Here is a 12,819-nt window from a genome sequence, read left to right on the forward strand (position 1 = left end):
AGGAGACCCAAAAGGACGAGAGGTAATGATTTTAAATTGGAAGAGGGAAGATTTAGATTAGATACCAGAAAGAAATTCTTTACTGTGAGGGTTGTGAGACACTGGCACAGGTTGCCCAGGGAAGTTGTGGAGGCCCCATCCCTGGAGGTGTTCAAGGCCAGGCTGGATGGGGCTTTGAGCAACCTGGTCTGGTGGGAGGTGTCTCTGCCCATGGCAGGGGGTTGGAACTCAGTGATCTTTACGGTCCCCTCCAACTCTAATCATTCTATGATTCTAAAAGTCTTTGACAATTTTGTACATAACCACTGGGAAGTGTTCAACTTTAAATAATCTAATCTTTCACCTGTTTTTGTGCTTTATTTCTGCCCTCTGAAATGCAAACTGAATGGAATTATAATTCAAAGGTTTTGAAAACTTACTAAAACTTTAAAATTCTTACTGAAAATGTTGCAATTCAAGAGTTGTCTTTTTAAAATATAAATAAATAAAAATAAAAAAAACTTTTAATTTTTAAAACTGTTTATATTACTTAAGCATTCTGTCTATTATAAAAAAGTAATTGTTTTTGTTATAACTTTGACTTTTAAGAAGTATGGGAAACACCATTTCCTGGAAGCCATTATTGGTTAAGGAAACTTGGGGAAACCCCATGTGCCAAGTGGACTATGGTAGGAAAATCTACTTTGTAGAAACCCTCCTTATTGTTTACTGTACAGCTATTATACAGAGTAGTCTACAACACACAGGCTAAAATTGTCTCATTCAAAGACAATGTGGTTTTATACAGTTGAATGTATCACTAGAAATAGAAGCAGGAATTTACAGATTTCATAGAGTGTTTAGAAAACAGTGACTGTGTCTTGGACACAGATGCCCTGAAAAGTATTTACGAGGTGAAGCGGGTGAACAATTCAACACGAGACAGTGGGATGCTGTAGCAACACAGTCTAATTTGAACTTTTAATGTGGGGAACGCAGAAAAAGAGAAGAAAATGGTACAAAGCATTCCACTGGGACAAATACTGGAATTGTGCATACAATCAAGTATTAATGCTCTTAAGGAGAAGATACCAAAAGACAAGAGAAGATGCAGGAAAGAGTCCCAAAATTATCCAAGACCTGGGTCAAAGGTCTCACAAAGGCAGAATCTAGGCTCTGAAAGTTGTAAACAGCACACAATTACTGTACAACAATTTATGTATAACTTGCGTGTGCAAATTCGGACTATTGAAAACACCACCTACATTTGGTTCTTCTCAGTAGAGGTCAATGCAGATTTCCACAAACAAGTGGAGTTTGCATTTCACAGAGGATTTTAAAATTTTAAAATTCAATTTTGCTGCAGTTGAAAAAGTAAACTTAGTGACTGAAGGAAATATTAGGAGTCTTGGGAGGGCTGGTTAAACAACATTAGGGTTCCTGTGCTCAAGAACTCCTACATCCTTCTTGAGTCTGTTTAGACAGGTAACATTCCATTAAGCTAGACAAATCTGAGCAAACTACTAGCATGAAATATTGCAATTTTGAAAAATACATGGTTTACCATGGAAAATCATTCTTCTGTAAAATTTCCAACTAGCCACGGTGAAAAACAGTCTCACACCGATAAATGCATCAATGTGTTTCTTGCTTCTTGGGCAGACAATCTGAATGGAAGCCATCAGACCAAGAAATAAGCAAGAAAATAGATCTGTTTGCCTATCAGGCAGAAGCACATACAAGGAAAACAAAAATATCTGCTGGAGAAGAAGCTGCCTGAGGGTAAGCCTCAGCTAAGAAGGGTAGCAAAGCCCTGGAGACAAAAACTGGGACATATCCAAGAAAAGCAACAAGAAAGGTTTGGGTTGCATTGTTTTCTTTTTAAATCTGAGTTTCTGAAAAAGTTACTTTACAACGAAAGGAAACTAAAAGACTTATTTGGAACAAGATTTCACCTTTCACAGCTGCTACACCAACCCTCCAGCTTATGATAATGCTTGCTTTAATGGGGCCGTGCACCTGCAGAACATCTTTCACAAATGAAATTTCAGTATCCATAAACCTAGACAAAGGAACTTGCTTGTTACAAACGCATGAAGAATTCCCTACAGGGAGTTTAAGAAACAACAACACAACCTCTGGAAAATTAGCCACGGCCATTTATTTTGCTCCAATGAATATTTAAAGGGGACTGAATGGGAAAGAATTGCTAGAGCTATTGGTGCTCCTTAATTTTCTCCTTACCAAAAGCGAAAACAACAAAGCAACTATGCTATCAGTGACAATCTACTGTGTCAAGAGAAAGAAAAGTTACACTGTGGAGGTGGTCATCTGATAATATTATTTGCCACAAGCTCTTTTTAGCTTTTAGCATCTCAGGCACACTTCTCAGCTCTGACTGCAATCCACTGTGCTAGCAGGACAGAGATTCAGCAGGTGTCTCTCTAAGCTAACGTACTAGATGTCATTTCAGCACTATATATAGTTCAAGTCCACAAAAATCAAAATGATGGCTCATGGCTATCTAGGATGATATGGGAAGTGGGAGGGATGACCCCTTCTTTATCTGTCAATAAGAATGCAAGTTCTGCAGAAGCCAAATCAAGTAAACAGTGGAAAGAAAAAAACATGGAAACAGGCAGTATTTGTAAGAACTTTCATTTTAAGCCCTCTGATTTATTTTTCCAGACTTTTATGATGCCTTGTAAGGTATGTGAGTTATGTGAATCTATCCTCTGAGGCATAATGTTGCATCTATATAACCTGGATTTTGGTTAATAAAAGAAGACTCAAGGCAAGACAAGTAAAAACAAATTCAAACATCTGACGTGGACAAGTTGACAAATGTTTGACTTCATAAGTGTCACATCTCACTAGCTGTCATTCCAAAACACATTTGTTTCAGCAACTACAGCTGACTTTCAAAATAGGCTACATTTACATCTGGAGATTTGAGCAAAGTTCATACAGGCTAGCAGACTCGGTATTATAGTCTAAAAAAGCATATATAAAACCCTTTTCCTAGTGCAAATTCTCCAGAGTTTTAAAAGTGCAGTATCAGTCTTAAACTCATCAGCAAAGTTCTTGCCATATCTGAAGCAGCTATTTCTGTTTTTTGGACCCGCTCTGGTCACGGACCAAAGTCTAAATCTAATGCTGCAAAAAGGAGATGACAATGTCTATTCTGAAAACTTGCAGGGAGCATCCAGAAATAAAATTTAGAAATTTTCCACCTCAGTGAATTACTCAGTACATAGAGAATTGATGGAGATATAAAAAGTAAACATATAAATAGACCTAGAGTACTAGCTCTGTAAAATTTTACCAAACACATCATGGAAAAGATTTAAAGAATCAAGACATACTGGCATGTAAAAACACATGGTATACATGTGTTATTACAGTCCTTATACAGAGAAAAGTTTATTTTATTGTATTTTTCCAAAACATCAACATTTTCCTGGTAGGATATTGGCACAAATAAAGCCATTTGTTTTCTGGTGCTGGTACACACTTTGTGTAATCTTCTCACTAAATATCTTTTCCTATAGCCCAAGAACCACCTACAGCTGAAATGAAAAGTTAGAAGGATAAATTATGTTGAAATATTACAGAGAAGAAACAGCCACAGTCTAACAATTCCAGAGCAAAAATGAACATTTGATAACACAAACCCTGTGTACACTGCACAAAAACACAACTAGACGAAAGTGATCTGTCTGAACAGTAATTTACTCTAGTTAATTTGCTCTTTTCCATCAGTGTAGACTTCCTCTTCTTAGAAGTCAGACCTGAAATTCTTTTGGTAAACAACCCAGGATGCAAAGCCCATTGCCAGCTTCCTTATGATGGCCAGCTTCTCCTATAAAAATGCCTAACAAAATGTGCGAAAGTGTTGTTTACTGGGAGACTAACCACAGTTCTTTTCCTTCCTTGAATGTTTCCAACTCAAGGCCTTTCCAATACAACTGTCTAACAGTGCCTCTGACTGGCAAGTGAGTCAAATGGTAGCTACACCTGAAAATAAAAAACAGAAGTAAAGAGAAAATAGCAGTTCTTAACAACGCTTATGTTGTTAAAATCAGCTAGGAAAGAGAGGAAAGGAAAGTTATTTTATCTTAATGAAACTTTTGACGCTACCACAACTCAAAAGTAAAACTGAAGCTTCTCCCTTTCTCTGTTGGTTCTGTGGGATATTACAATGGGAAACATCAGATGCCTCCATCAACTCAAGATCTAGTTCATCAGTGTCTTCTAATGACAAAATCACACCATTTACCCTGTCATCATATGCAAAATAATGAGGGAAGTCAGAATCACAGATTGCCCTCAACTTAAACTACACCTCCAGAGAAAGACCAAATTTTCAGGTTAAAGGGCAAAGACTCCGGCTCTCACAGCCTGAGAATAAGAGTAAATGGATTTAACATATGCGAAGGGATGACAATGAAGGTGGAAGGAAATTGTTAGCATCAAAATGTGAATTTTGCACAGGTTATACTATGGATTGGAGCACTTTAACCTTGTGATCAGAGGACCAAAATGGGAAGGAAAAGAACCGAGTTGCAGATCCTCCCTCTGCTCAGATGTTTTGTCTGTTTACATCTTAGACTAGAAGACAACAGGAAAAATATGCATTTCCAGTACACAATCTGGAATATAGTTCAGATGCAACCCCAACACACTTGTGCAAGTGCGTCCAGGTCCAGATATATTTGTACATATATACACAGATATTTTCAGCTCAGAGATCTGACCCAAGACCTTGCAGAGTGATTAGCTCTAATCTTTAGATTAGCATGTAGAAGTGGTGGACTCCACTATCAGGTGTGGCTATTCAGGCTCCTTTGGAATTCCTAGCGGAGTTCAGGAGACCAGTGGCTGAGTTGCAACAGAGCCCAAAAGCAAGAGATGCTGCCCAGTGCAAGTTCTGCTAAATGTGTGGACAACTTAAATTAATCCATAGAGTATTTTTAAATAGTGGAAAGATATCTTGTTAGTATAGGCAATTTCAGATTAGCAGACCAGAAGGTAGGGGACCCAGAGTGTTTTCAAGGATGTTAGGTTCGTTTTCGACATCCAAACAAAACTCAAGCTAGAGTTTTGGACCCCTTCCAAAAACCAATAGTATCAAGCACACCTATGAAATTTATTTTAGTTTTATAGGTCTTTCAGGCTACAGCAAACCTCCCAACCCTTTTTAAAGTGCAGAGCATCTCTGCCCAGGAATCTCCAAATATGTTATAACACATGTTTATTTAAGCTTCCCAGTTGTACTGTGAGACACTGAAGCCTTATTTCAGGCGGGCAGGGAAATACTAAGGGATCTGGACACACTTGCACAGCTGTGTTGAAATTGCATCTAAACTAGCTGATAAACATTCTGAGCTCCTCATTCACAGACACAGTTGTGCACCTTGGACACTTCCCAACAGCACGTAGAGGGAACCTGTCTCCTAGCACACAATCTGTGCCTCAGTTTCCATGGAAACTCAGTTGCCTCTGTTTTCAGGAGAAACCAAGGCATAAAGGCTAGAAAGAAGATGCAATGTCTCTGGTTGAGATGTCGGAAGAAATCTAGACAATACGGTGCAAACCTACAGGTACCTCAGCTTTGTCTACACGTAGCCCAAGCAGTCAAGCACATTTACAAGTGCCTTCCCTTGAATCACCTTACTATAGGAGTTTAATAGCTAAAAGCAAAAAAAAATAACCCCACAGATAAACAAAGAAATATTAAGTAGGAATTTGGCCTTGAAAATATGAATGTCTCTCATTCTCTAGTGAAACGTATTTTAGTAGACCTTGAGTGTTTTCTTTACAAATGGTTAAGCTGTTACCTTAGAATATGGGCAATAATGGAACAGGATTTTTTTAATAAACAAACTCTGAGTTTGACAATATGTTACTGCCACTGAGGCTTTCCAGAAAGAAATATCTCATTGTGGAAAAGAAGATTTGCAGGACAATATGCTTACTTCCTAATTTTGCATAGGAGGACAAGTAGGATTCATCTCAAAGTATTACACAAACACATAGCCAACAGATAAAGAATTTAGGAATACAGAAAGGGATCTTATCTAAGCAAGAAATAGGACATTTTGATCCTATTTCCAAAATCTTCTGCATGCTGTGCTTGCAAAAAGTGTTAGTAAGCATTCTTTATTCCTCATTTTCTCTCTTAACTTTAATTTTGTGTTACCTAAGAAATCCAACCTTGCTTACTCTCTTCAGTTGAAATATAACAGCAAAAATGATCAAGAGGGTAAAACTGCAGATTTTCCTGCTGTAGGAAAGTAAGTGTGTTCCCCAATACCTGATGAGTAATGGGCTGCTCGAATGGGCAGAGGAAGGCGAAGGCTGCACAACTAATGACTTCACACTGCACAAGAGCCAAGCTGCACCTTCAGTTTACTGTGCAGCACTGGACCAAATATTACTGTAAGACAAGTCATACTTCATTTCTATCATGACACAATGCATGAAAAGAGAGCAAAACCCCAGAGCAGCCTTTTGCAAAGCACTGACTTTATAAAATATACCCCTCTGAAAAACAAAATTTAGAATTTTAAATATTAAAGTGTGCCAACAAGAGTTAGGATCTTTGCACAGCTTAAGATCATTCATATTACATGAGTAATAAAGAAATCTATATTGAGTCCATCTCACATGTTAATGGATTTAAAAGTGTTTATTTTTATATAGCCAGTGAGAAAACATTTGTAAGCTCTCAAATCGTATTTTACAAAGATATTACGATGTCAGGTTTTTTTATTTAGCTTTTCTAATTATACTCATAAAATAAGTGATAGTATCTTCCAAACACAAGTATCCTCACTTTCTTGTACACAGAAAAGCTTTTTTTTAGTTTCTGTCTGAACTGAAAGATTATGATCTATTAACATGATCTACATAGCTCCAGAAAGCTATCTCAGGGATGAACAGGATGGGAACTATAAAAAAGAGGACAACTCCAGTGAAAATGATCAGTTTAGGTGCCAGACTGCCTAATGGGCCAGGCACACCATTTGTTGGTATTCTTGGAAAGGTTGTGTACCTGAAAAATGTCCAAGAACCTTTGCAATTTTTGCATATAGTTACTGTAGGATACATTTTCCAAGAAACCTCCCGTCTTCCATTGCACACCTGGAAATGCAGGTTGTAAAAGTAGCACAGCCAATCTGTACACCACCTTTCAGCAAGTTACATAGAGACAGAATATTAACTTGCCCATAATACCATAGAATCATAGAATATCTCAAGTTGGAAGTGATCCATAGGGATCGTCACATCCAACTCCCTGCTCCTCACAGGACCATCTGCATACTATATATTTAAGGTCCTTTCCAACCCAAACCTTCTATGATTCTATAATTATATTATATTCATATGAAAAATCCACAATATTGAAATAGTGTGTGTTCAGTACTTTTAGGCCAGGCAAATATACAATAGTAAACAAAACAATAGTAAGCCAAAAAAGAAATGTTCGCTATTTGAACAACAAGACAATTTGTAGTATTTGTACTACAAGACAATCTTTCACATCCTTGACTATAAGGCTGTTCCCTGTATCTCTCCTTACTACTCATACCACTCTCTCCCTCCACTACACTCTCCTAGAAGATTCTCCTTTTTCCTTTTATCCTAACTTTTTCTTCTATGTCCAACATTTTCTAGTAATAGCCACCAAGGAAAGCCCTCTGAGTTCAGGTCAGGACTTTCCCCTTCATCTTCCCCAGCTAGGTATCTATTTGAGATACCATTTCTAAGCTTCTCCCAAACAAAAATTCACATACCTGAAAAACACTAAAATAGACTTTTTTCCTTGCAGCTCAAGACATCTTTTTCCAGATCTACATCATAATCTTTCCTCATATAAACCAGAAATGTAATCACAAAGCTTTTCCATATTACTCAAGCCTTTTGTGTGTAATGTACAGGACCACTAAGTAATTTTCTAGCACCAAGTTACATGAAAACACAATATTAATTTGGAACACAAGAGTTATTTTTCATTTAAAGGTGCTCTTGCAGCTCAGGCAAAGCCAAGTTATTATTAGAAAAGTCATCACTAATATTTGCTTATTATAACCTTGCCCGAAGATTGATTGTGTAGCATGCCTAGAGAAACTCATGGCATCCCTGGGTTATGCTAGTCTCTGCACAATGACACTGCTGATGTCATTAACTCGCACCTTCCTCATGGCATCACTGGAGGATGTATGATCCTCTTGCATCATAGTCTCTTCAGGATTCAGGTCTTAATTAACACTTTGAGTCATATTAGCCCCAACGGTAAAACCCTCTGTGCAGTCATTAGTAACAGTTCCATTCAGTTCCACTCCTGATTTCAGAGAAAATGTGACCCAGTAGATTTAAGAAAACCTAAACTTCAGATAAATAATTCAGCTTCATTACATAAAGTTTACAAAATGCCTGAAAAAAGAAGATAGAGAAATACATATGGAAGATGAAGAAATTCTCTTAATAGAAAGTAATAGTTCAGATGCAGCAGACAATAAATTAGTGTCTCCTGTGTATAAAAATAATCTAGAGGAAGGCTTAAAATCAGAAGTAATTGAAAGCTCCCATATAAATCTGGGATAACTAGAAATAGAAAAGCCAGTATAAATATCTAAGCCGTTAGGAGCTCTTAAGGTCAGGTGATAGCACAAGAGAAAGCAACATGAAGTGATCCAAAATTAATAAGAATGCAGAATATGAGTCAGCAAAGAGATCTGCCTCAGACCAAGACTAATTAAAGGGTATTTTTCCCCTTAAGTAATGCTTTTTAGGCCTTTTCCTCTTTTTTTTTTTTTTTTTTTTTTTTTTTTTTAAGTCAGACTAACCCTCTGGGTACATGAATATACATCAGAAATACATGTCTTTACAGAAACAACAGAACTCCCCAGAACAGCTAACCTTGATAATGGCTGAGAAAAATGTCTGAATCAGAAATCAGAAGCTAAATCAAACAAGGAAAGTTATATTAAAAAGCCTATTCTACACTGAGTCATTTTTACATTGGCTTTGGCTGTGTCTAGCATTTGATACAAAAGGAAAAGTAAATTTTCTCAGGAACCATCCATGACCAACCACCCTTGAAAAGCTGTTTTGAAGAAAACAGTTTTGATAAATTCTTATTTTTAAAATGTATGTAAATATTTTTTTAAAAAGTAAAAAAAAAAAAAGGCAGAAAACTAAAATAGGATATATAGAGAGAAATTACATATCATTTGCTTAAAAAAAACACAGTAGGTTACCAAATATATATATATTTATACATATAAAATTAGGAATATATATATAATTAGGACATTAAAAGTGTACAAAGTTCACAGAAGGTTTAGGCAAGGCAACTATCTGAAACCTGACAACTTCTGTAAGTCAGCTCTGTCCTTCTTGGACTTGAGTACAGGAATGTTTCAATAGGTCATTTCAGTCACTTGGCTGCAAAAGCAATCTTAGGTATGTGTTGTAGTCATGTAATTAATGTTTGTAAATTCTGGTGATTTCCAGGCAATTAAAAAAAAAGTACTTAAAAAACAACTTAGAGATGTTCCAACACTAAAGAGAAGCATCATTGGTCAGTATTTAAAGGATGGCAAATCAAATTCAGTTGTGTGAAGTGTGTGTGTGGAGTTTTTTCCACCTTTTGGGGGATGAATTTCACTCTGCACTGAAGTGGCACAATTAATAAAGATGTCATGCAGAAGTCTTGCTGATACACATCCTGAAATGATGGCATGCAGCTTAAAATAACAGGTACTCTACATTGTCTGCAGCGCTGGCAGTAATGGCAACCTCAGGCATTAAATTATGAGTCACATCCACCTAAATAATAAAATTGGTTTTAAAGTTGTAAGTCTTTAGCCACTAATACATCTGGAGGACTTTTTAATTTCATTTAAGATGCACTGACTTGATCATTTAAAATTATCTGAGAAGTTCTGAAAACTATAAAACTTCTTTTTAAAAAAAAAAAAGGAAAAACTGAAGGAACATCCTTTCCCTATTTTAATCTTCTATGTCAGGGAACTGAATTGTACTATCCTTTTCAAACTGTGACCATGGGGTTGCCTAAAATGAGGCAGGCACCTTTCTTCATATTCACAGGACAACTATTTTGGAATGTTTTCTAAAGTAAACATGAGATGCTTACTTAGTTTTCTTAAAGTTTTAAGATCAAACCACCACAGACACACATAGATTAACTTTGAGTCTCAAGAAAATCTAAGGTTTGGCTGTGATAACTTAAAAGCATCAGACCTGTATAGGTTGATGGGAAAATAGGGGGAAAAACTGGTGCGTTCACAAAGTTCTGCAAATGACTTATAATATTCTGCAATAAGAATAATACGGAGTGCTACATAAACAACTGCCCACTGAGTTAAAACAGGAAAACACAAAAAAAATGCATCTATTTTACATTCATTTGACTGAAGCAGAGAAGCTTCCACAGATAACAGTGATGTACCTTGTCTTATGGAAGCTATGGGAATTGAAAGTGTGAACTCCTGCTAAGAAGAAAAGGCAGGGAAATGGGTACCTCCTGTGGTACCTGTGCACGGAAAGTGACTAAGCAAAGTCTCACTGCCTACAAGAAGGTTAGTCCTCAGGATAGCGTGCAGCAGCAGTTTCACTCTCAGACTGATTCTTTAGCTGTGTGAAACTGTACTGATAAAAGGACTGCTTGGGTGGGACTCATCTCCTCCAACTTTACACACCTCCAGTATAGACATTTACATCGAGGCTCCCCTGATAAAGAAAGAGAGAAGTCAGTACTTCTGGGCTGTAGTTCATCCCATTTTGAAGTCTTATTCAGAACATGTCAGGTCAGTCCTGACTGAGAAGTGCCTGTTTTGTTCCACTGAACAAAAAGGGAGCTTAGGACGACCAGCTGAGTAGATATCTACAGTTAGGTGAATTAATCCCTCTTTTTTCTTTCTTTCACTTTAAATGACATGACCAAACTCATCTGCAAGTCTATGTGGATATGTAACTGCTCAGGGAATCCCAGCCTGCTGTTACATCCTTTAAGCCTATTTCTAATAGCTCCACTCTGTAAAAAGCATGTTTATGAATTCATCTGGATCCCCCCGTGCATGTTTGCTCAATATCTTCTGACTCTAAACTCATATGAATCAGACTGATGTGAGGAGGAATGAAAAAGAAGAAATTACCCAGGTTTGGCATCTTACATGATAGAAGAGAAAGGGATTGCTGGCAAAAACACTTTAAAGAAATAGTTACTTCTCATTTAAAGCATAGAGAATCGTGAGGTTACAATGCAACATGGTGTTCACACTAATAGTTCAGCATTAACTTTGATGATACAAAACATGATTGAAATACAGATTAAATTAGCAAGTCAGAAATAGAATAGATATGGAAATTAATCTGATTCACACATGGCTACATTTGTTGAAGGGGAAGAATTAGTTGCTACCATCAAGAAAGACTGAATAACTGAAAAGAGGGAGACCAAATATCAACAGATGTAGTTAGCAACAATACTAAAATGAACATCGTGACTTCAAAGACACCATTATTTTTAAATCACATATTAAAAAAAGCTCTACTTCTTGTTTCCCCAAGAAACACTACTGACTGTGGAGTACAGTGATCTTCAAGTCATAAACATTCATGTGCGTCACTTAGAGGAATATTTTCCAATCTATTTATAACTTGATTTGTTACTTGGCCACGGTTCCTAATCTGTCCATCAATGTTATAAGCATCTGCCCTATGCCAATGAACAAATGAGTTCATTTTCTACCACGAAGTCACGAGCCATCTATCTACATGTCACGTTCTGTACACATCAGGCTGACACTGCCCATAACTGCATAGACAGCAAAAATAACAATAAAAGCATGTTTCAATAATTATTTTTTTTGTTAATGATAAATAGAAAACCTAAGCCATTCGTACTCACCACCAAGGCTTTAGATCTGTTACTCAGAAGTTTTTCAATGTCTCTGGCTGCAATTTCCACTAGCTGACGAGGGTTGTTGGCTTCTACGGTATACAAATGTCTGTTTTTCAAATAAATCTGCAAGAGGAAAAATGGGAAATATATCAAAAATGGCAACAGATATCCAAAATAAGCAAAGCGACTTGACAGAGCAGGCATCAAGATGTCCTCTGTTCTTACAGGAAAGCTTCAGAAAGGCTACGGCTAGGAAAATCCAAACACGCTTTGTGAAAGAAATGCTTCACCTTTTTGTCTGAGAAGTAGAAGGTGCCACTAAAAATCATTTTCACAAATCTTCAAAACTGACTGCTTCTGCTGATGGACTGTTCAACTGCTAAATTCCCATAGAGTGATGAGAGAAAAGTAAAATGGAGATTCTTTAAAATGAAAAAAAAGTTGAAATAAAATAATTATTGTTGAATTTAATTCTTCCTTGAATGCTGAACAATAAACATACCGTTTAGAAGAAAATCACCTAACTTATGCTAATGTAATCAGTTTTGTCCCTTATCTATTTACTCATATTATAGTGTTAGTACTCGTGAGGAAAAAAGAGGAAGAAAAAATAAAGAAGAAAAAAGGGAAAAGAAAAAAGTTTGAAATGGGGAAAAAAGGAAGGGGAAAAAAGAGGGGGATAGGAACTATAATTGTGTTTCTCTTCATGAATAAAGGTTATCTGTGGTGAGGAGCCATTAACTGTTTCCAAAGCAGAATGCTTATATAAAGGAGATAATTTGATTTGTTAAACAAAGCCACTACAATGAAATGCAAGCAACAGCAAGAAGCAAAGAAGAAGAAATCAATTTGCCTACCTCTGTCCTACTAGAACTGAATAAAGAAAAAACACATTATTTGAGGGG

At 36.7% G+C, this 12,819-nt stretch overlaps 1 protein-coding gene across 2 annotated transcripts in view; it reads right to left on the reverse strand.

Moving 5' to 3' along the window:
• Positions 1-12,819, reverse strand: part of CACNA2D1 (calcium channel, voltage-dependent, alpha 2/delta subunit 1) — a 376,039-nt gene that overhangs the window by 339,245 nt on the left and 23,975 nt on the right. For both annotated transcript variants that reach the window (XM_014963770.1, XM_014963769.1), the window contains exon 2: positions 11,921-12,037. In XM_014963770.1, coding sequence (XP_014819256.1) covers positions 11,921-12,037 — 117 coding nt within the window. The remainder of the gene's footprint in view (positions 1-11,920; positions 12,038-12,819) is intronic.

This window comes from Calidris pugnax, unplaced genomic scaffold (assembly GCF_001431845.1).
Source record: "Calidris pugnax isolate Ruff unplaced genomic scaffold, ASM143184v1 scaffold44, whole genome shotgun sequence".
Classification (NCBI taxonomy): Eukaryota; Metazoa; Chordata; class Aves; order Charadriiformes; family Scolopacidae; genus Calidris; species Calidris pugnax.